General features: G+C 38.9%; 1 protein-coding gene across 3 annotated transcripts in view; it reads right to left on the minus strand.

Moving 5' to 3' along the window:
- The window catches only part of lepr (leptin receptor), a 124,550-nt gene that overhangs the window by 33,618 nt on the left and 66,022 nt on the right, over positions 1-24,910 (minus strand). For 2 of the 3 annotated variants that reach the window (XM_043699433.1, XM_043699431.1), the window contains exons 11-15: positions 21,647-21,795; positions 9,557-9,710; positions 7,578-7,660; positions 3,785-4,001; positions 3,399-3,590 (exon numbers count right to left, since the gene is read on the minus strand). In XM_043699433.1, coding sequence (XP_043555368.1) covers positions 3,399-3,590; positions 3,785-4,001; positions 7,578-7,660; positions 9,557-9,710; positions 21,647-21,795 — 795 coding nt within the window. The remainder of the gene's footprint in view (positions 1-3,398; positions 3,591-3,784; positions 4,002-7,577; positions 7,661-9,556; positions 9,711-21,646; positions 21,796-24,910) is intronic. The other variant, XM_043699432.1, reaches the window with a different exon arrangement.

Consider the following 24,910-nt stretch of genomic DNA (forward strand, 5'->3'; position numbering starts at 1 on the left):
CTACTCTCTCCCCACCCCCCCCCTCCTCTAGCTTATCTCTCCATGCTCCAGGCTCTCTGCCTTTATTCCTGATGAAGGGCTTTTGCTCGAAACATCGATTTTGCTAAAGCTTCTCGGATGCTGCCTGAACTGCTGTGCTCTTCCAGCACCATTGATCCAGACACTGAAGTATTCAACAAGGTGTGGTGATGTTAAATCTCCGAGAAGAGGTCTTTACGTTCTTAAAAATATGCTCAGAAAAGAAACTTTTCAGTGAAGGAAGGATGTGGAGGTGAGATGTGATGAATTATTTTAAAATGAAAATTAAAAAACTAGTCACAGAAACTAAATGATTCAAAACATGACTTGACAACTGTAAGCTCAAGTGCAAAATTAGAATATTGTTCTTCACGGAGAGTCATGGATATGTGAAATAAGCTCAAGGTTAAAGGATTTGGGGAGAAAAGCTGGATCAACATTAATTGGGGAATAGGACTGAAGGATAAACAGATAATTGTGGCTCCAAATGAGAGGTTACTCTATACAACAAGCTCGGGCAATAGATATTCACCCAAAGAAGCCTTGTGAATTAAAACTGTGTGATCTAAGAAAGAAGGTATGTACTTATATCAAATCTTCAGAATGTCTTCTGTTATTCACAGCCAATTACCTTTCCTTGAAGCATAACAACTATGGCAAACCAGCTAACCAATATCTTCAATCTCCGCTAATACGTTATCCCCTATATCATAAGCTATTCTATTTGATTTGCTACCTGTCAAATATCTAACAATATCAGTAAACAAGGTCACTTGAAAGATAATTCATTTAGGAATCTTTTTGTAAATATTTACCATCTTAGTTTGCATTATCCCTTCTGTGGCTTTTGTCCCTTGTATGCTTAGTATTTAAATAGTTTCGGACTCCTTTTACTGGCTTTGAATTCAGCTATTTACCATCTTGATGCTTTCTTGGACAATCATTTTGTGTTAATTTTTGTACTGATTAAAATGAGGACTATTATTGCTGAGTAATCACTGGCCATCACTAGTGAAAAGTATTGGAAAGTTGGTTCATTTTTATACCTTTGACAGAGGCAAAATCTGCCACTATACGATCTGCTCTCTTACTCTTCATCTACCTCTTGTCAAAAGTATAAGAAGAACATACTCTTCAACGTCTTTCAGTTCTGAAGAAGAGTCATGCCAGACTCAAAACTTTAACTATATTTCTAATGCTGCCAGACCTGCGGAGTTTCTCCAGCATTCTCTGTGTTTGTTTCAGATTTCCAGAATCCGCAGTATTTTGTTTAAGTAAGAGCAGGTCAAAGGCTGGGTGTTCTATGGTGACTGATTCATTTTCTCAATCCCCCATAGTCTTCTATCTATAAAACACAACTCATTAATATAATGGAATATTCTCCATTTGTATGCATGATGGCAATTTCACTGAAATGAAAGAAACCTAACACTATCTAGGTCAAAACAATCTACTAGATTGACACCTCAGCCAGTACCTTAAATGTTTACTTGCCTACACTGGTACAATGCCAAAATTTAGTCATAGAATCATGATAGTGTGGAGGCCAGCCATTTGGCCCATTGAGTCCACACCAACCCTCAGAAGAGCAACCTAACCAGACCCACTCCCTCGCATTTCCCATGGCTAACCTAAATATCCCTGGACACTCCGGGCAATTTAGCATGGCAAATCTGCCTAACATGCATTCTTTGGACTGTGGGAGGAAACCAGAGCATTCATGCAGACTTGGGGAGAACGCACAAACTCCACACAGTCAGTCGCCCAAAGATGGAATTGGACCCATATCTCTGGCACGATAAAACAGCAGTGCTAACCACAGAACCATCCCAAATTACTTGATTGCACTTCCCAAATTCATGACCTCTACCTTCTAGAAGGACAAAGATAGCCTGTGCATGACAGCATTACAACTTCCACGGTCTCCTCAAAGTAACATACAAATTGACTTGGAAACACAGTGCCATCACTGCTGGGTCAGGATGCAGGCACAGTTTCTCATCAGCAATTATGGATAGTCAGTAAATACCATCCACCATTAAATAAGAAAAAAAGCCTAGGTAATGCTACAGGTTAATACTTCTATCGGTTAGTCTCTATGTCTAAACAAAAACCATAGACAAATCCAGGGAGGAATTATGAGTGAAAGATTTTTCAATTTTGTGTAAAGATCAGGACCTATAGAACAGACTGGATTAGGACACCTTTGAATTTGTATAATGTTTGAAATGGTATTTGAACTTGCATGTCTTTTGTGCTCAGTCTAATTTTATCAAGACATAAATGTTAAATTGCTATAGGCAGTGTTATTGATATTGTATGAATAATGCTGTTGTTTCCATCCCATTCCACATTTCAAAATAGAGGTATGTTTTAATAAATGCTCCCTTTACTTGTTGGTTGAGTTTCATTTAACCAGACTTTGAAACTTTCTCTGTAACAGAGCTTAAAAACAAAAATATACATATTTATCAGGGTTGTTTATTCAAGCAAAAATATTTGGTTTGTATGCTCTTAAGCAGATTGCAATGGAAAAACTTGCTTTAAGAAATAAATGTCTGAAGTAACAGAAATGCCCACAACTTGTATTCTTCCAATAAACCATTTTGTTTCCAACATTTCATTTTAAAAAGTCTGATATTATTGAGTAGCCCAATAACTTTAAAGGGCCTCTCGGGCCACAACTTAATAAAGCAATATTACACAAGCTCTGTTAAACAGAAGCCAATATTGGACCTTTCAGGTTTCTTCTACTTAACCTATTTAGAGATGTTATGACACACCACTGGAGTAGATAGGACTTGTAACCAGGCCTCCTGACTCAGAGGTTATAGACACCACCACTGTGCAACAAGCAGCCGCTTAACAGTTTTTCAAACAGACTAAAATAATAGTTAAAGATCACACAACAGCAGGTTATAGACCAACAGTTTTTACTGGAAGCACATTAGCTTTCGGAGCGGCGCTCCTTCATCAGGTGGTAGTGTCGCTCCATCATGAAGGAGCGTCGCTCTGAAAGCTCGTGCTTCCAATTAAACCTGTTGGACTATAACCTGGTGCTGTGTGATTTTTAACTTTGTACACCCCAGTCCAACACCGGCATCTCCAAATCATGACTAAAATAATAAGTTACATATAAAATATCAACAGTGCAAAACAATGCTACTATTCTGTATTAACTACAACCTGCATTTTCTTAGCACCTCTAATATACTAACATGACTCAAGGTTTTTAAACAGGTAAAATTTGATCATGAAAATAATCTACCTTTCAATCTCAGATGGAGGAAAAACAATGCTATTTCATCAACAGCACTTTTGGCAGTCTTAAAGTAGAAGACATTGTAAGAATTTTTATTAGAATTCAATTCTAAACCTACCAAAAATATATGCGGTTGTGATGTTTGCAGCAGCTCTCATCCACTTCACCTTCCCATCATCATTATTTGGCAGGCTTTTCCATTCTATCACAAATGATGTCGGTTCGGGATTCAGGGGAAACATGCTCCAAGAAACAATCACACAGCTGTTGTTGATCATGGAGGCGTGAAGAGATCGTAGAACCTCTACTGCTGTGATCAAAGATTTTTTTAAATTACAAATGAAAATAATTGTGAATACAAGTTCTTATTAACTAATTATCGAAGTTATCAATATACATGAAAATCTATTTATTAGTTTATGGAATATCACTTGTATTAGATCCTTATTGTGATATGCAAGAAAAACTATTGTCTCAGAGACAACCATCGTCCATTGAACCAACCTTTGCTATTGTCCTTTGGGAAAATTAGTTTAACATTTTTTCTAGATGAACCAATGGAATTGAAAGCAATCACTGTGACACTTCTAATTTCATTATTAAGAAGAAAGCTGTAAGTTGTAACATTTCCAGCATGTTCCAGCCAGGTAATATTTTCTGTTGATTCGTATTTCAACATAAATCCTTTCACACTGCATAAGGCTTCATCTTTTGTCAGAGGCTGCATTGAAAACAAAAATAAATTCTTAATTGCTGTCAAAAAGATTTCAAATTCTTTTTTTTATTTTGACCATTTGTAATTATAATCATACTTACTTAATTAGCTAGTCATCAACCAAGTTGTCCATCCATTAAAATTAAAGGTAAATTATAGTCAAGCAAACTTCCATTACTTGGCTGTGGCAATCTAGATTGCATATTTTTCCAAACAAGTAATGCATTTTAAATTTCCAACAACTTTTTGCTATTTATCTACTTTTCATGCTTGTGTTTCGTCACCATATTGCTGTCTCACAAATGTAAAATGCTGTTTCTGTTAGATATTTTTAAAATGGGTGTCGGAGACATTCAACTTTAAAATGTATTGGAACTCCCCTGTCAGATGCTTTAGACTGAAACAATCTACTTTGAAAGCATTAATAATTAGCTGTAGCACTGAAGGCTAAACCAAATCAGTAGGTAGTCAGTCCATGTGACATTTTGTAAATCCCCACTTTGGAAATAGAACCAGTCTGACTCAAGTTGGGTTACAGCAGAAGCTAATCTCACACCCTTAATGCATTGTCTTAGCTGAGATGTCACCTATTTTTTATAAAACCTTAAGCTATCTCGGGACTGTGACTTGAGAGAAGTCCTGGCATTTCCATATTAATCAATCAAAACCTGCATCCCCATTCTAAGTGATTAAAGACTTAACAGCAATCTAGATTTGTTCAATACATTGTATCAGTTGTATGACACTTCGATCTTTCACTATCAATTCTGTGTTCTATGATCTTTCCCCTAACTACCTGATGAAAGAGCAGCACTCCGAAAGCTTGTACTCCCAAATAAACCTATTGGATTATAACCTGGTGTTGTGTGATTTTTAACTTTGTCCACCTAGTCCAATGCCAGCATCTCCATATTATGACTATAGATCAGGGCAGCAGTAGCGGAGATGCACTGGGAGAGGCCCCTACAAAGGCCTAGGACTTTTAGCCTTCGTACATCAAGGGACTGGAAATTGCAACATTCCTTGGACTGTGCACTTTACAAATAATATATATTGTATATCAAGAGTTTTGAAAATATATTAAGGTACCTAACAGTGAAATATGGTGCATCATGATCAATTTTGTATTTACTGACCTCGTTGTAATTTCCAATTTTAAATGTTTTGGCCTTGGCTTGATACCGAGTATATTTTCTGAATATTAAAATTATTACATTCATATAGAGTGCAACATAGTATGTTGGGATCAGTTGAATTTTCTTGAAAATTCTGTAATATTCATGCCAAATGTTCTGTAAATCTGATTTTAAAGTTATTCTGTTTGTGCTTGGAACAAATTAAAAGTGTTGTAATAGTTTGGATTTTCTGAGCAGCAGTGGTGATCATTATTGCAGGACTTGAGAACTCATGGATCTGATTGGAAAGTTGATTATGGAGTTATACATATTAAAAAAAATAGGTTTAAACATATCTTTGGTAACTATTCAGGTAAGTACCATGGTAATTGTACCAAATGTCTAATTCTAACACAAGAGTTGGAGACCTTGCATAGGGAAAAAGTGAGAACTACAGATGCTGGAGATCAAAGTCAAAAGTGTGGTAGTTGAAAAGCACAAATCAGGCAGCATCTGAGGAGCAGGAGTAGCTACGTTTTGAGCATAAGCCTTTCATCATTGGCCTCATTCCTAATGAAAGGCTTATGCCCAAAACGTCAATTCTCCTGCTCCTTGGATGCTGCCTGACCTGCTGTGCTTTTCCAGCACAACATGACCTTATATAGGGCCCTAAGGAGCAGAGGAATTGTCCAATGGAACTTAAAACATACTGGGGAATTCCCATGTTGGTCTGTGTGTCAGCACTTCCTTTAGGTCCCAACAGTTATCTTTACTAGTCTGTCTGGTTTCTGATGAACCAAAGAATGGAAAATTTGGCCCAATACATTAACCTAACTTAGTGTGCAAAATTCAGCTTTCCAACTGGAAAACGTTTCATGGAAATGTGTTAAGTTCTAGCTCCACTGTTTGCAAGATCACTTTACTAACAACCTACTGTGAAAATTAATTTGGGTTATCTACTCAATTCTGTAAAAGACCTGTTAACTAAACAGAAAACTGCCCTTTAATAGTTTTCCTTTTCTCAGCCTGACAAATGCATCTGTTGGCTATCACAAAGCTAGGTACCGGGAACTTCTTTAAGGTTCTTCCTGAGTAGTTGTCTCGACTTCTGCAGAATATTGGAGGAAGCACTGGATCTACATTAGATGTATATCAATGACATTGTTGAGGGGACCGAACATATAGTAGACAAATTTTCTGATGACACCAAGGTAGGTCAGAAAGTTGGTTGTCAAGTGTTTACAAAAAGATTTGAGTGGGAAAACATTCAATTGATGGAATATGAAGTGAGTAAAAGTGGACTTGTCCATTTTGAAGGAAGGATAGAAAAGCACCATTCTATTTAAATGGAGAGGAGTTGCAGAACATGGTGGTATGGAGGGATCTAGGAGTCCTGGTATATAAATAACAATTTGTAGATACAGTAAGTCTACTAGTCCAATGGGTGTTTATATTTATAAGAGGAATGGAATATAAAAGCAGGAAATTTTTGTCGGAGCTGGAGTATTGTGTACAGTGTTGGTTTCCTTACTTGAAATATATAATTCCTTTAGAGAAGGTTCATTGACTGAGTGATGAGGAACAGGTAAGGCTTTTAACAACTGGAGTACAGAAGAATGAGAGATGATTTTATTGAAACCAATAAGATCTTGAGGGGATTGTATAGGATAGATACTTAAAGGATGCTTCCACTTATGGGGAGAATAAAAGTAGGGGACCAAGTTTAAGAACAAAAGGTCCCCCTTTTAAGATGGAGAATGTTTTTTCTTTCTCAGCGGACTATTAGAATATGGAATTCTCTTTCCTAGAAAAGAGTGGAGGCTGGGTTTCTATAATTATTCAAGGTTGAGTTTGTTTTTGATACATAGGAAGTAAAGAGTTTCATGGTGCAGACAGGAAACTGAAACTGAGAACACATCCAGATCAGCAGCGATCGTATTGAAAGACAGAACAAATACAAAAGGCTTAATGGCCTACATATATTCCTATGACAAAGTTAAGATGCTCTCTGGGAAGATCCCCAATGAAACTGCCAATAAAAATATCTGGAAACACTACTGGTCTCTTTAAAAAAAGTACACTTGAGAATATGTAAAACATAAGCAAATATCAGTATAGAACACTTGCTTTTTAAAAAGGGTGCCAAAACACTTGCAAGTGAGCTTAAATCTATTTTAACATATGGAGTCCATTTTGGACTTTTGCCACTTCCTTATCTATTTCTTTCAGGCATCAAAGCTAAGACAATAGATAAGATAGGGTCACACCACAGCTTCCTCCAATGAGACAAGAATAAAATAGAATCCAAATGTTATCCAGTGGTGACTGTTGCCCAGTTTATCTGAATTTCTGTGGTGCCCATGGACTAGCCCACTGAATTAACATGCCATCGAGCCATGACACTGCCTACCAACTTCTTACTTCATTTCAATACCATACTTTATTGATCAGCAATATTTCTCCTTACCTTCCATTCTAGTGTGACGTGTGTATCCTTAGTCAAAGGATTCCTGTCTATAAATCTCCAAAAATCAGGCCCTGTTGTTGGTACTAAAGGAGAAAATATTAAAATAGCACTTTCATTTCAAAGTCTTCAGGAATGACAAGTAATTTGCAAAGTATGTTGTGAAATATGGTGATGGAGAATGGGGAAATTTATTGTGCAGAACTGAAAAGGGATGGATAAAGAAAATAAAATAAAAGCTGAAATACTAATAAATCAGTGTCGAAAAAGAAAGACTCACTAATGTTTCAGGTGCATTACTGTTGCAGTGCTGTATTCTCAAGTGCAATTCAGTTGAACAGATAATATGACTAAAAAGCAAGAGGTTTCAGCAGATCTATATATCTATAATATATAACCAGTTCAGATCACAGAGTAATTTCTTCACCTATTCTACATGACTGTCATGCAAGAATATGAACAACAAAACATTTACTTCAGTGGTCAAGCAGTAAATAGCAGTGCTGCAAAGAGACTCTTCCATTTTGTGATACCCAGTACCTAGATAATGCATTATTATCTAAGATACAATGTATGTTAGGCACAGAGTAAAGATTTCTGCCTATTTCAGCAATAGTTCACAATACGGGCGGCACAGTGGCTCAGTGGTTAGCACTGCTGCCTCACAGCACCAGGGTCCTTAGTTTGATTCCAGCCTGTCTGTGTGGAGTTTGCAAATTCTCCCTGTGTCTGCGTGGGTTTCCTCCAGGTGCTCCAGTTTCCTCCCACAATCCAAATATGTGCAGGTCAGGTGAATTGGCCATGCTAAGTTGCCCACAGTATTAGTCAGGGGTAAATATAGGGTAGGGGAATGGGTTTGGGTGGGTTTCTCTTCGGAGGGGCGGTGTGGACTTGTTGGGCCGAAGGGCCTGTTTTCACACTGTAGAGAATCTAATCTAATTTAATCCAATTGCATTTAAAAATGTCATTACTGATTTAGCATAACCTGAAAACGAGTGTTTTTATGTTTTCTTTAAGCGAGAATTGAAACACACTGACTAAAATTGTCTAAAGTTAACTATACGTATAATAAATATAAAAATATCTCCCCTCAATATAATATTTTTTTAAAAATACAGAAGTTTGAAATTAATTGATGGCAAAGTATCAGCAGAGTTACAGACTGCTGGAAAAGTTAATATGTGGTGACATGACTCATTTTGATGACCTATTTGAAAAGTAACTAGTATCTTTGCTTTACGATGAGTCATTTCTAACTGAATAGGATGGCAAGTTTGCAGGTGTTAATTTTGTCCTCCATAATAACAGCAAATATATTGTATACATGCTTGACTACTCAACAATGGAAAATGTTTATATTTGGTTATGTTAAAAACTTGTATTCCATCGTAGAACATCTACAGTAGGCACATTCTTGGACTTTATAATATTAATTATAAAATAGAAATTGAGACAGGCTCTTGCTCATGACTCAGTGGGTAATCTGCCAAATAGTGTTATGGTCAGCAATTGCCCTAAAATGAATTACACTGTTAATTGATTGCAGTTAAATGTGTGGTTAGAAAATTAAGCAAAGTCAAGGAGGAGAATATTAGATGGGACTCCTATTGTTCTACAGACTTCTGTTGAAAAAGCTTAAGAATATTGAATGAGGTCAAGATAGTCATCTTGATTGGGCTTTTTAACAAACACTCAAGTGTTTAAGGTCACACATGAACAAAAACCACTGGGTAAGTCATTCTAGGATTTGCAGAACGTGTAATCGTACCCAAGGAAAATGGGAAGATTCAGAGAAAGAAAGAAAACAAAAATGCAGCTAATAAAAATGTGTAATAACAACGAACACTACTTTTTTATGTGTGGAAAATATAGTTTAAAAGAAGAGTTTAGAATCATTGCATACAATCTGAATGTGCTCGTCGACAACTCTATTTTATGAGAATTTAGTAGTTGCTGACATAATGATAGTGCTAAGAGATTACCTTGGATATCTGCAAGGTTTGTGTACACTAAACTGCTCCATTCACTGTGGTATCCAGGTCCTTCAAATCTCAAACAACGTACCCGAACCACATATGTAACACAAGGATCAGTTACTTCAGTAATGATTGATGTTTTATTGACAGCAAATAAAGTCTGCAAAGAAAAACAAAAATGGTGATCAGTACACAACAAAGCTGAGTACAAAGACATTTCAGCTTTAGGCCCCAGTCTGTGATAAATTAATAAAAGATGCGCCCATAATTGTTAGGTATGGCAACATTGAAAAAAATTCTCCACATCCAAGATTTTAAAAATAGAAAATTCACTCTTATTTGTTTTCCCTATAAGATACTGGGTTTTGATCATTCTGAAAAGTGTTTGAGGTTTGATCTCAGCTCTGTACTGAATTAACTAACTTTACCAGAGTATACCAAGAACATGCTGGAAATGGTTTTGATATCACTGAGACAGAAAAAAATCAATAGCTGTGGGAGTTGGTTGGGAGGGAGCTATGCTCGGTAAGGAAAGAAATAGCAAATAGAGTTTCTTTTCCTAATAAGTTTTGAATAATTGCTCATGGAAGAACCATCAGAATTTATGGTTCCTGTCGCAAAATAACACTGTCTGCACCATTCAGGCTTTCGGAGGATGAATGGCAACTTAACAAAAGGTAAGGTCAATATAGTTGTGCCAACTTTAGGGCTGTTGGCTTATTAAAGGGAGAGAAACTGAACTGCTGGTGGTTTAGCCTGAGGGTTAGCCTCCTTCACGTGAAGGGGAGACCTTCATGGTGACCTCTGCCAGTTTGGGAATTGAACTTCTGCATCATAAACCAGCCATCCAGCCAACTCAACTAACCAATCCATGCTATGTTAATATATCTGACATTTTCTTCAAAAATCACCCAATGATAAGCACATAAATGTGACAGATAAGAATCCATTAAACATTCTTAGGAAAACTAATGTTCTGAAGGCTGCTGAGTTGTTTTATTACAATGTTCATCACCTAACTGTAAAAATACTACTGTTTAAGACTGAAGGTAAACCTTGGATTCATTTGACATTTTCTCCGCACAGACCAAAAGCATTTTTCATATATATCAAAGCACAATGATAAGTGTTATTGGGGATACAACATTTATTCAAATGTAAATACAGGACATTGGTTAGGCCACTGTCGGAATATTGCATGCCATTCTGGTCTCCTTCCTATCAGAAAGATGTTGTGAAACTTGAAAGGGTTCAGAAAAGATTTACAAGGATGTTGCCTGGGTTGGCGGATTTGAGCTATAGGGAGAAGCTGAACAGACTGGGGCTGTTTTCCCTAGAGCGTCAGAGGCTGAGGGGTGACCTTACAGAGGTTTACAAAATTCTGAGGGGCATGGATAGGGTAAATAGGCAAAGTCATTTCCCTGGGGTCAGGGAGTCCAGAACTGGAGGGCATAGGTTTAGGGTGAGAGGTGAAGGATATAAAAGAGACCTATGGGAGGCATTTGGATGGGTATATGAATAGGAAGGGTTTGGAGGGATATAGGCTGGGTGCTGGCAGGTGGGACTAGATTGGGGTGGGATATCTGGTCGACATGGACGGGTTGGACCGAAGGGTCTGTTTCCATGCTATACATCTCTATGACTCCAAAAGTATATACTTAACATGAAAAGTCTATTAGTCATTAAGACTGTTATTGCCATTGATAGATCTATTCAGAGATAGTTTAAATGCATACAACTCATCTCTAACAATGAATATTCTAAGCAACAAGTCTCTGATAAAGAAGAGGAGATAACAACAGGTAAAATTTAAGGAGATTAAAGCTTGTGAATCGTCCTGAATCTGCAAAAATAAATGATTAAAATTCAAGAACACAAATTCAAACATACTCATTTACTGGATTAGAAGTCACACAAATGCCACCATTGTGAAAACAAAAGTCAATGTAACACCTTGTGGTTCAATTGGTAGGCCTCCTACCCCTGAGCCAAAAGGCACTGGGGTTCAAAACTTGGAGTCCATGACTTGTAGACCATGGAAGAACTGTTTACAGTATGATTCAACTGTTTGTGATTCAATCTTTCAATATTCCACACATTGTCCAAGGGTAGAAACGAGTGTGAAGATATGTAAAATAAACTATTGTAGGCAGAGTATATTAACAAATTGATGAATATAAATTTCTTTGTATTCAAGTTTATAATTTGGTTTCAAACTTCAAATTGCATAGATTTGGCCTTTCATTCATCACAAGATTTTTGTAGTGATCATCCTGTTTAATACTTGCTTCACATTCCTGCTCTACACTGGTTTCATGTCTCCACAACCAATGTCTCAAAATAACCACTGAAAAATACATATCAAGGTCTCAATTCTCCCACCAACCCTGCAGAGCCCCACACACCAGCCACAGCTGGTGCCATCATCTGGTCTAAATGACTATTAACAGATCCTTGTTCAGGTACATATTATTTTGAACAACCAATTTCAAACTCCTTTCCACTGCCTCTGATATAAACACTCAAGTATTTCAGTTCTTTCCCTTTACTTTTTCCCATTTTTTGCAGGATGCATCCTTTACCATGAAACCACCACAATGGATGCCGGCAAATAGAAATCATTTTACGTTTGCCAGATTGCTTTACTATTGAGGTTAACAAGATAGCCAATTCAATATTATTTAAAAGAGACCCCATTGTGGACTATCAGTCAAGGTGAATTGAATCCTTAGACAAAGAACCTGCAACAGAGACAGATAGGAATTATAACATTTTCTATGATTTACTATGGGTAATATAATAGGATCCTCTCCTTAGATTATAAATATATGCTTTTTGTAGAGCCCACATTAAGTGTCAAACTAAATGCATTATGCAATTTAATACTGTTGAGCAAGACCCTATACAGTCTAAGCCTTCAGAAGGCGTCAAAACATATCAGCACACGTATCTGAAAAAGACAGCATTTGCAATAAAGGGGGTTTTATCACCTTTTGAAGGTCCCAGTGCACTTTGGTTTGTCCTGAGCTAGCTGTTTACAGCCTGAAGGGGAACCTTCAAAGAGATGTTATATTGGACATGTTAAGCTGAAAGCATCAAAGTATATCACCCAAAATATACTGAATTAAAAATGGACCTCTTGAACTTCCTGACCCCACATTCAAAAATACATGTGCTACTACCAAACACTGTTACATTTCCCACAACTGCTGCCAAAAATAGGCACGTCTGAATTTCAGAGCATTCTAGAGATAGGTTAAATCTGACATTTAAGGTTAGAGATGTAACTGCTATATGTTACAAAATGAAATGTGTGGGTAGGAATACCTGCAATAAAAGCACTTGTTTCTCAAATAATCAAATGAAAATAAACTACTGAAGTATTGCTATTTGAGTTTGTAACATCATTGGAGTCTTTCAATGAGATTATTTTGTTCTAATCACTTCCATTCATTTAATTTCCTTCTTGTGACTGACAGAAAACTGTCTAACAGTCTCTATACGTCACATAGCAAGGAAATTATGGCAACATTTTTTAAAAATTAAAATTTGTTACCATGAAACATATCCAGAACTTCATCGCATCACAGAGATTCTAGATATAGACTGGACACAAAAATTCTAAAGGTTTACAAAGCAAATGAAGCAATCAACAATCCAGGATTTTGACCCTGTGAGGATCAAGGAACAAAAAACAGGGCAGAATTTTACAGGAGTCCAAGGGACGTGGGCTATGCTGGGATCTGGTGTTGCCTATCTCAACATCAGGAGCATTTTGCTGCATCTTCTATGCTTTTGGTATGTAACAAGGTGGGTTTACTGCTAAGGGGCAAGTTGTCAATTAGGGGATTGTAGCTTGCTAAGTGTGGCACGGTGGCTCAGTGGTTAGCACTGGTGCCTCACAGTGCCAGGTACCCAGGTTCGATTCCAGCCTCAGGCGACTTTCCAAATAAGCAAAATGTCAAGAAATCTCAGCAAGGAAATCAGAGCAGGTACTTGATGACTTCAGCTCATCATTGGTTGTGATATTTGTCCATGTTGCACATCATGGCACGATGTACAGGCCCCAGCTACACACACCCCTCATATATGGACTTTGGCATCCAATATTTATCAACCCCTCATGATTATCGTGACACCTCTCTGATACACTTGCAGGATGTCTATGAAACACAGACCTGCATTCCCAGTTGTACCATCAACAGGGATTGAAAGGCTGCAGCAGGAACACTTTATGCACATGGACTGGCAACTAGCTCACACACTGGACCAGGCAACATCTCAGGGCTGATTGCTTAGAGTTATAGGGCTGCAGAGCATGAAAATTAATCTAGTCCCATTTGCCAGCATTAGGCCCTTATCCCTCTAAACCTTTCATATGCCTTTTAAATGTTGTAATTGTACCAGCCTCTACCACTTCCTCTTGCAGCTCATTCCATATATGCATCACCCTCTGGCATGAAAAAGTTTCCCCTTAAGTCCCTTTTAAATCTTTCACCTCTCACCTTAAACCCGTGCCCTCTAGTTTTAGACTTCACCACTCTGGGGAAAAGAAAAGACCTTGACTATTCACGCTATCCATGTCCGCATGATTTTATAAATTTCTATAAGGTCACCCCTCAGGGAAAATAGTCCCAGCCTATTCAACCTTTGACTATAATTCAAACCTACCAACACTGGCTTCATCTTTGTAAATCTTTTCTGAACCCTTTCAAGTTTCACAACATCCTTCCTACAGCAGGGGAGACTAGAACTGAAGGCAGTATTCCAAAAGTGGCCTAACCAATGTCCTGTATAGCTGCAACATGACCTCCCAACTCCTATATTCAATGCATTGAACAATAAAGGCAAGCATACCAAATGCCGCCTTCACTATCCTATCTACCTGCGACTCCACTTTCAAGGAGCTATGAACTTGCACTCCAAGGTCTCCTTATTCTGCAACATTCCCCAGGACTTTACCATTAAGTGTATAAGTCCTGTCCTGATTTGCTTTCCAAAATGTAGCACCTTACATTTAAGTAAATTAAACTCCATTTGCCACTCCTCAGCCCTTGACCCATCTGATCAAGGTCCCAGTGCACTCTGAGGTAACCTTCTTGGCTGTCCACTACATCTCCAATTTTGGTGTCATCTACCAACATACCAACCACATCCAAATGCTCTCTTAGTGCACATTAAATTTTTGGAGGGTGAGGAATGACAGTTTTCTGCATGACAGCGTGTTACCTCATTCCCAAGTACCAGCAGCTTCTTCAGTAAACACACATCCTGAGCAGCAAGCAGGCAACCAGGCTTGTAGTCTGAGAGAGTGCTCCTCACCAAGGTCCATGGAAATACCTCTCAGTCTAACTGGTAAAAGTCATGGGTTTGAAAGGTTCTGCCAAAGAAATCCAATGTGCTGATAGAGAAGATAGTGAAGGTTTAAGCTGGTGAATGGTGAATGAATCAAGAGGTTATATTCACTTATGAACAAGGAGCAGAAGTAGGTTCTTTAAGCCTGCTCCACCATTCGGTAACATCACAGATCATTTGCTGGTGTTCTAAAATCTACATTCCCCTTTACCCTCAATAATGTTTGAATCTCTTCCCTAACAAGAATCTGTCTACCTCTGACCTAAAATGTTCAATAATCCCAATGTCACCACTTCCTGAGGCAGACAATCTCCAAGTTGCACAACTCTTTGAAAGAAAAAAAATCTCCTCATTCCTGCCCTAAAAGGGTGATTCCTACTTTTAAAACAGTGTTCCCTAATTCTGGACTGACCCACAAGAGGAAATATCTTTTCCACATTGGGAGGAATGGTGGCTCAGTGATTAGTGCTGCTGCTTCACAGTGACTGTCTGTGTGGAGTTTGCACATTCTCCCTGTGCCTGCATGGGTTTCCTCTGGGTGCTCCGGTTTCCTCCCGCAGTCCAAAGATGTGCGGCTAGGTGGATTGGCCATGTTAAGTTGCCCATAGTGTGTAGGGGCATGCAGGCCAGGTGGATTAGCCATGGGGAAAACATCTTTCCTCATAAGGTAACCACCTCATTCCAGGATTGAATCCAGTACATCTCCCTGAACTACCTCAAATATATTTACATCCTTCCTTAAATGAGACCAAAATTGCACTGTGTTCAAGATAAGATCTCATCAATACTCTATATGTCTGAAGCATAATCCCCTTACTTTCATATCTAATTTTCATAATGAAGGATAACATTCCATTAGCTTTCTCAATTATTTACCCTAGCTGCACACTAACATTTAACATACACTAGAATACCAAGATCCCATGGCACTTTGAAATTCTGCACTCATTCTTGATTTAAATGTTACTATGCTTTGAACTGAGGAAGGATCACCGGACCAGAAATGTTAACTCTGATTTCTCTTCACAGATGTAGCCAGACCTGTCGAGCTTTTCCAGCAACATCAGTTTTTTGTGGTATGGCTCCAACCTGTGAAGTCTTTCCTCTGAATACCATGAGCGCAGTTTTTCTTGGGTTCCTTTATGTTACAGTTGGTCAAATGCTCCCATCATGTCAAGGATGGGAGCTCTTTCTCAGCTCTTTCGTCAATGTTTTAACCAAGACAGTAATGACCCTAGCTGAATTCAAACTAAGCATTGTTGAGCATGTTATTGTTGTATAGCTGCTGTTCGTTAGAGCTTTCATTACTTTGCTGTTAACCTGCACTGATGGGCAGCAATTGACTGGGTCAATTATGTCCTGCTTTTTATGGACAGGACAGAGCTGAGCAATTTGGCAGGTTGATGCTCTGACTGTAGCTACAGGGTGTGTCGTTCTGCAGCATCCATCTTAAGTACTACAATCAGAATGCTGCCAGGTCCATAGCCTTTACAGCATCCACATGGAGAGAATCAATTTGGCTGAATACTGACATCCATGAGGATGGAGAGCTCAGAAGGAGCATGATGAAGGGCTTTTGCCCGAAACATCGATTTTCCTGCTCCTCGGATGCTGCCTGAATTGCTGTGCTTTTCCAGCACCACTCTAATCTAGATACTTGTGAACCCTCCTCTCAGGTTAGTTGGTTAATTTTACACCACCACCACCATGGTAGCATTTGACTAAGTGCAGCACCAAGGATCTAAACCGATGTCAATGTGACCGGATTACAGAACATTGATTTGATCTATTGTTGTGGGACTGCCCGATTTTATCGAATCCTGTTTCCAGTGTTTGGCTCGTAGTAGTCCTGTAGGCAGCGTCACCAAGTGACATCACAGCTTTAGGTTTTCCTATTTCGCTCCATGCATGCTCTCCTGCACTCTCCATTGAATCATGGTTCATTCTAAATAGTAAAGGTAGAGTAGAAGATATGCCAGGTCATAAGGTTACAGATTATGGTTGAAAAGAATTCTGCTGTTGTTGATGTTCTACAACTCCTCATGGATGTCCAGTTTTGAGTTGCTGTGGATATATTTTACTTATCATAGCAGTAGTGCTACACAACACAATAAAGAGCATCTTCATTAAGATGGGACTTCATCTCCACAAGGAGTATGCAGAGACCACTCCTACTTATATTATTATATGCATTTATAAGAGGTAGATGACAGAGGACAAGGATCAAGTTTTTTCCTTTTTTTTGGTTCTCTTGCCTTCAGTTGCAGGTCCAGTCTAGCAGCTATGTCCTTCAGGGTTAGGCCAGTTGCATCAGTCATGATACTTATTGGGGCTACTTCATTGATAATTCATATGTTTTAGAAATCAAATGTTAGGCTTAATAATTAAACTATTAGTCATAGATGATTGAGAGCATCTACTGGAGAAATCAATCAGTAAGCACGAGTTAACTATAGTTAAAAACTAACTAGTGTTTATCTTACAAGTCAGAAACGATAATGACAATCTTGAAAAAAGAATGAACTTGTAATGAGACCATGCACTCTGACTGTAAGGCTGTATTAGAAGTATAAATTATTCATTTGTTTTACTGAATCAAGGAGTTATGCTAAATATAAAACAATTAAATTGCATTTCTGTCTGACCATTTCTTTTGTCTGACATCAAACCATGTTGCCATAGAGATACTGATTCAGGGTGGAACCTGCTTAGAAGGTTCTTTTGTTTAATTTATGTGTCTCTGTTGCTGGCAGTTGTAAATCAGTTCAGATGTGAACAGACAGGGCAGTAACAGATTTGGTCTTGTGTAGATTGCAATTCACTGAATTAGGAGAGCCAAAACAAATAGATGTTCGTTAGTCAAGTCTGTACTTCACAAGGAGAAAGAATACTATCTTTATCATGCACCATGTGGAATATAAATGAGGGCTCTATCTCGGTTTGGATTTCATTAGGAAAAGCAGCTGCATGAGTTGCATAGCTTAAAGCTACACTGGCACTCACTGACTCTTGAGGGAGAAAGAATCCAAAAGTCAATGTGAAACTTGGACAGGGTGAAAGGATCTGCCAGGATCTAGGAATTAACCATAGGACCAGTCACAAATGCAAAGAATGCTGGTGAAACTCAACAGGATTGCCAGCATCTGTGAGGAGAGCATAGGAGTTGAGGTTTTGAAAATCAGAAATTGCTGGAAAAACTCAGTAGGTCAGGCAGCAGCTGTGGAGAGAAAGTAGAGTTAACATTTGCTGTGCCAGAAAGACCAGTAAATGGAGGAATGCCACTATTATAGGGAGAACAGGAAGAGCCATTGGCAAATATAAACATTAGCTAAATATGTAAGATGTGGGACAACAGGTAAGATACATGGATTGTGAAATCAGGTAGAGGTATGGAAGACCAGAAAACACAGTATAAATTCTGAAAATGGACCTGGAAGTGAACAAAATAGGAAAATATCAGACTTATAAAAGGAATTCTGATCTCAGGAAGAGGAGATCTTGTAGTAGTAGTTGTCAAGAACAAGTAGAGCTAATAGTTTGACAAGAAAACAAGAATTATGGAACAAGTTGGCAATGTCAAAAGAAGTAGATTGAAAGGTTCTAGAGGATTCAAACAAATTAAGTGATAAGTTATTAAAAGATGCCAAACAAAATAAATGGGAGAGCTGGAGAGAACTTGAAATAGAGGTGCAGAAAGCCTTTTCAAAAAAATTGACAGGCACAGAAAAAAATGCCTCCTGATGGGACATATGACCATAGGAGCAGAAATTAGGCCATTCAGTCCATCAAATCTGCTTCGCCATATAATCATGGCTGATAAATTTCTCAACCCCATTCTCCTACTTTCTCCCCATAAGCCTTGATCTCCTTGATACTCAAGAACCTATTTATTTCAGTCTTAAATATACTCAATGACCTGACCTTCACAGCCTTCTCTGGCACTGAATTCCATAGATACACCACTCTCTGGCTGAAGAAGTTTCTCCTTATCTCCATTCTGAAAGGTCTTCCCTTTACTCTAAGGCTGTGCCATCGGGTCCTGGTCTCTCCCATCAATGGAAACATCTTCCCAACATTTACTCTGTCCAGGCCGTTCAGTAATCTGTATGTTTCAATTAGATCTCCTGCCTCAGTCTTCTAAACTCCATCAACTATAGATCCAGAGTCCTCAAACATTCTTCATATGAGAGAATCTAGACTAAAACTCCCAAGTTTCTTTGCACTTCAGGTTTCTGAATTTTCTCCAGATTTAGAAAATAGTTCATGCGTCTATTCTTCCTAACAAAATGTATGACCTCACGCTTTCCCATGTTGTACTCCATCTGCCATTTTTTTGCTCACACTCCTAACCTGTCCAAATCCTTCTGCAGCCTCCCCACCTCCTCGATGCTACCTGTTCCTCTACCTATCTTTGTATGAGATGAAGTCAGATTGGCGCCTTTGGGATTTGAAGAGAACCTCACTGTTCGAGATGTTAGAATGGATTCTGCTACTGCAGGAAAGGTTATCCAATGATCAATTTTATCTCTTTAGCAACATACTTGTGGAAAAGTACATCAATCAATATAAAATTACATTATTGCGGGATGATAATCATTGAAGGAAAGTATTTTTGGAACCACCTAAAGAAGGACATGACATACAGAAGAAGAACTAAACAAATGGGTTAAATGATGCAGCAAGGGTTTGGTATTTCTCAGCTGAATCCATTGTGCTGAAAGTAGGCTGCATTCAGGTTAAAGCAGACTCAGCAATATTGTGCAATTATCACAAAGAGAAAACGACAGGCATCATTATGATGCACATTAATGATATTATGTGGGAAGATTCTTCAGAATTTGAGTGATGTGTGACAGATAAAGTAAAAAGGGAAATTATGATGGGGAGTCAGGAGTGGGGCAAGAGGGCTGACCTTTAAATACATAGGATTGAAAATTAAGCATGACTATCTAGGAGTCACTTTGGATCAATAGTCTTACTTGAAAAATGTTAATTACCTTCCAATAAATTGGGCCAGGTCCTCACAGAAAGATGATGATGCATCCAGGTAAGAATCAGAGCCATTAAGAAGTTTGATTCAATAGTTTAACAAGTTGGGCACTCAGACTAGACCTGATTCCAATTATGATGTATTGGAATGAGAACTGTGATGAAACATGCAATTGCTGCTGGAGCAAGTCTTGACAGCAAATGAAATATTAAAACCAGTTAAATCCAGGCACTGATAGACTCACATTTTTGAGTTGGGCAATGCTCTGTTATTATTAGTGGGAAAGAGGAATAAATGTTGTCTGTAGCTGGGAAGCCAAGAAAATAAAACAAAAGGTAATTAAAAGTATATTACTTGGTGAAACAGTCGCACTGTTGGAAACTATAGATACTGGGATGATTCATCAAATATTCTAATGAGCATGCTATACAACTGGGCAATCTGAGGGAAAAAGTGAGGACTGCAGATGCTGGAGATCAGAGCTGAAAAATGTATTGCTGGAAAAGCGCAGCAGGTCAGGCAGCATCCAAGGAGCAGGAGAATCGATGTTTCGGGCAAAAGCCCTTCTTCAGGAATCCTGATTTTTCAACTGGGCAATCTGAGACAAGTTTTTCTCATAAAACATTATGTGATATCTGTTCTTGCTCGGGTAATATATATTCACCCAAATGTGTTGCTGACAAACAGCTGAAGATTGACCTTGCTTGCATAAGGGAAATGTTTGAAATAAAAGAATTTTCTGAAATAAAGTGAGTTGACACAGTTCAGCAGTTGTCAGATTGTTTCACAAAAATGGTGGAAATTATTGGAAATCTTCAAAGATGGGCACCTGGTGGTATGGGGAGCAATAAGAACATTGAAAAAGAAATAATTTTTATTAACGCACTTTCAGATTAAACATGTTATCTTTTCGGTTTAAATGAAAATGAGAATATGGAAGTTTAATTATTTTATACAAAAATTTAAAAATATTTTGCTCGTGATCAGCTGTACTATCAGGGAAGAAACAGTGTATGCAAAAAAACGTATATTGTTTAATTTTCAAAATCTTCAAAAACTTTGTTTAAAAAGAGAATTTGTTAATATAACTATTAACTAACTGATTGGACTAACTGATTAATTAATTATCTAGTTTGACATAAAGGAGAACAGGAGAGACTATTGTGAGGAAAGAGCTGTAAGACAGCACAGTTAATGAACTCTTTTCACAAAGAAAAGCTTCTTGGTTTGCGTCTCACCAATTGGCAGAAATTTGAATTGACAAGCAATCCTACACAGTGCAGTACTGCTGCACCAAAGTGACAGGCCAGATTGAAAAAAGATACTTGAGGTTTGACCACAGTCGGATTCCTAATGTATTTCTCCAAGTTGTTACGACTTAAATATTTTCAAAGGTAAAGATGGAATGTTCCAAAGCATTCTTCCACACTATCTAATGAAAAGGATGCATGTAAATGGCATTTATATGGAACTAACATTACATCCTCTTTCCTCTTGCTCATGCCACTCTGAAACACTATTTTATAAGGTTGGTACAAGTTACTATTTCTCCTGCATTCCCTGCTTTGCTCGACATTTCCTAATGGCTAATGTTGCTGAGATCATGCATATGTCTGTGTGTGAGGGAGACAGGAGGGTGAAGCAGATTTTCAACGATAATCTTCACTTCAGTACTTCGGGGATTTGACAGGTACTTCAAAATGTTGTACAGTTTAGTGCAAGCTTTGTAAACTTCTGGTAGATCATCCTACCTTCCAGTTACCTTCCATTTCATTCTCGGCGTACTGGATTTCAAACTGAAGTTTGTATGGTGGCAGGCGCGGCTTCTCCCAGCTTATATTGAGACGCCCTTCATTTTGGGTGATTTCTGCATCAACATTAAATGGTGCCCAAGGTTTCACTATCAGTAGGAAAAGAAAGAAAGTAACATCAATAGTGTTGTAGTACTTTCAAAACTTGAGGTCTGCATTAGATAAATCGTTCAGCAGTCCATGCACAGATGTCTGCCTCTGTTGTTTCTATTTGCATATGACGTCCAAGACTCTCAAATGGATTCTCAGCGTGAGTTCTGTTTTGACAGGTAGAAGTTGAGTTTTCTCTGTGATTGATTTACAGCTTTATGAGTTTATATTAAGTTATACTTTTCTTCTGTATTGTCAATGTTGGATGTTTATTGCACAAGGTAAAGAAATATGAGTTGTGGGAATGCTTCTGATCTTCATACAGTGAATTTGTCTGATTGACAATGTTATTGGGTTGGAGAAAGAACAGTTTTTAATCAAATCATATTTCTGAATGAGTGGTTATCCCTCATCATTCCAAGACATGCCAGTGTTAATATTGGCTCATTGGTTCCGTACACATTGCATACAGAGAGCTTGGTCATGGATGTGGCATGCCGTGGTAATAGAGGAGGAACTGAACGGGGTTTCTGTGGCAACATGCGGGATTCGAGGATGGTGTGTTGCCTTCCTGGTGCCAGGATTAAGGACATCGCAGATAGAGTGCAGGAAATCCTCAAGGGCGAAGGTGAAGAGCCAGAGGTGGTGGTACATGTCGGCATGAGCTTGAGGCTCATTTGGAAATTGGCAGTTGCGATGTTGTGGGGATAACAGAGGCGTGGCTTCGAGTGGACAGGGCCTGGGAAATGAATATTCAAGGCTATACGTGCTATCGTAAGGACAGACTGACGGGCAGAGGGGGTGGGGTGGCCATGTTGGTAAGGAATGATATTCAGTCCCTTGCACGGGAGGACCTAGAATCAGGGGATGTAGAGTCAGTATGGATAGAGCTGAGAAATTCTAAGGGTAGAAAAACCCCCTTGGGAGTTATCTACATGCCCCCAAACAGTAGGCTAGATGTAGGGTGTAATTTGAATAAAGAGCTGAAATTGGCCTGTCGCAAAGATATTACTACAGTTGTTATGGGGGATTTCAGCATGCAGGTAGACTGGGAGAATCAGGATGGTATGGGACCTCAAGAAAGGGAGTTTGTAGAGTGTCGCCGAGATGGATTCTTAGAACAACTGGTGCTGGGCCTACCAGGGAGAAGGCAATTCTGGATCTGGTGTTGTGCAACTAACTGGATTTGATCAGGGACCTCGAAGTGAAGGAGCCATTAGGAGGTAGTGACCACAATACAATAAGCTTTAATCTGCAATTTGAAAGGGAGAGGGTACAATCAGTAGTGACAATATTTCAGTTGAATAAAGGGAACTATGGAGCTATGAAAGGAAATACGCAGAGAAAAAATGAGGTACGAAGGTAAACTAGCCAAAAATATAAAGGAAGATAGTAAAAGCTTTTTTAGATATGTGAAAGGAAAAAAAATGGTTAAGACTAAAATTGGGCCCTTGAAGACAGAAACGGTTGAATATATTACGGGGAACAAAGAAATGGCAGAAGAGTTGAATTGGTACTTCAGATCTGTGTTCACTGGGGAAGACACAAGCAATCTCCCAGAGGTAATAGTGGCTGAAGAACCTGAATTGATGGGAATTTATATTTGTGTTGAAAAATGTGGTGCTGGATAAACACAGCAGGCCAGGCAGCATCCGAGGAGCAGGAGAATCTTCAGGAAGGGCTTCTTCGGCTTATGCTCCTCCTGTGTTTTTCAAGCACCACATTTTTCAACTCTGGTACTCCAGCATCTTCGGTCCTCACTTTCTCCCAGGGAATTTATATTTGCCAGGAAATGGTGTTGGAGAGACTGTTAGGTCTGAAGGCTGATAAGTCCCCCAGGGCCTGATGGTCTACATCCCAGGGTAGAAATTGTGGATGCATTGGTGATCATTTTCCAATGTTCTATAGATTCAGGATCAGTTCCTGCGGATTGGAGGGTGGCTAATGTTGTCCCATTTTATAAGAAAGGAGGGAGATAGAAAGCAGGGAATTATAGACCAGTTAGTCTGACCTCAGTGGTGGGTAAGATGCTGGAGTCAATTATAAAGAATGAAATTACGACACATCTAGATAGCAGTAACAGGATAGGTCAGAGTCAGCATAGATTTATGAAGGGGAAATCATGCTTGACTAATCTTCTGGAATTTTTTGATGATGTAACTCTGAAGATGGACAAGGGAGATCCAGTGGATGTAGTGTACCTGGACGTTCAGATAAAGTCCCACATAGGAGGTTAGTGAGCAAAATTAGGGCGCATGGTATTGGTGGCAAAATACTGACTTAGACTGAAAATTGGTTGGCTGACAGGAAACAAAGAGTAGTGATAAACGGCTCCCTTTCGGAATGGCAGGCGGTGATCAGTGGGGTACCGCAGGGATCAGTGCTGGGACCCCAGCTTTTTACAACATACATTAATGATATAGATGATGGTATTAAAGATAACATCAGCAAATTTGCTGATGATACAAAGCTGGGTGGCAGGGTGAAATGTGAGGAGGATGCTAGGAGATTACAGGGTGAACTGGACAGGCTAGCTGAGTGGACAAATGCATGGCAGATGCAGTTTAATGTGGATAAATGTGTGGTTATCCACTTTGGTGGCAAGAACAGGAAGGCAGATTACTACCTAAATGGAGTCAGGTTAGGTAAAGGGGCAGTACAACAAGATCTAGGTGTTCTTGTACATCAGTCAATGAAAGCAAGCATGCAGGTACAGCAGGCAGTGAAGAAAGCTAATAGCATGCTGGCCTTTATATCAAGAGGAATTGAGTATAGAAGCAAAGATGTTCTCCTGCAGCTGTACAGGGCCTGGTGAGACCGCACCTGTAATACTGTGTGCAGTTTTGGTCTCCAAATTTGAGGAAAGACATTCTGGCTATTGAGGGAGTGCAGCGTAGGTTCACGAGGTCCATTCCCGGAATGGCGGGACTATCTTACGTTGAAAGATTAGAGCGACTGGGCTTGTATACCCTTGAGTTTAGAAGGCTGAGAGGGGATCTGATTGAGACGTATAAGAATATTAAAGGATTGGACACTATGGAGGCAGGAAGCGTGTTTCCGCTGATGGGTGAGTCCCGAACCAGAGGACACAGTTTAAAAATAAGGGGTAGGCCA

Source organism: Chiloscyllium plagiosum, chromosome 11 (assembly GCF_004010195.1).
Source record: "Chiloscyllium plagiosum isolate BGI_BamShark_2017 chromosome 11, ASM401019v2, whole genome shotgun sequence".
Classification (NCBI taxonomy): domain Eukaryota; kingdom Metazoa; phylum Chordata; class Chondrichthyes; order Orectolobiformes; family Hemiscylliidae; genus Chiloscyllium; species Chiloscyllium plagiosum.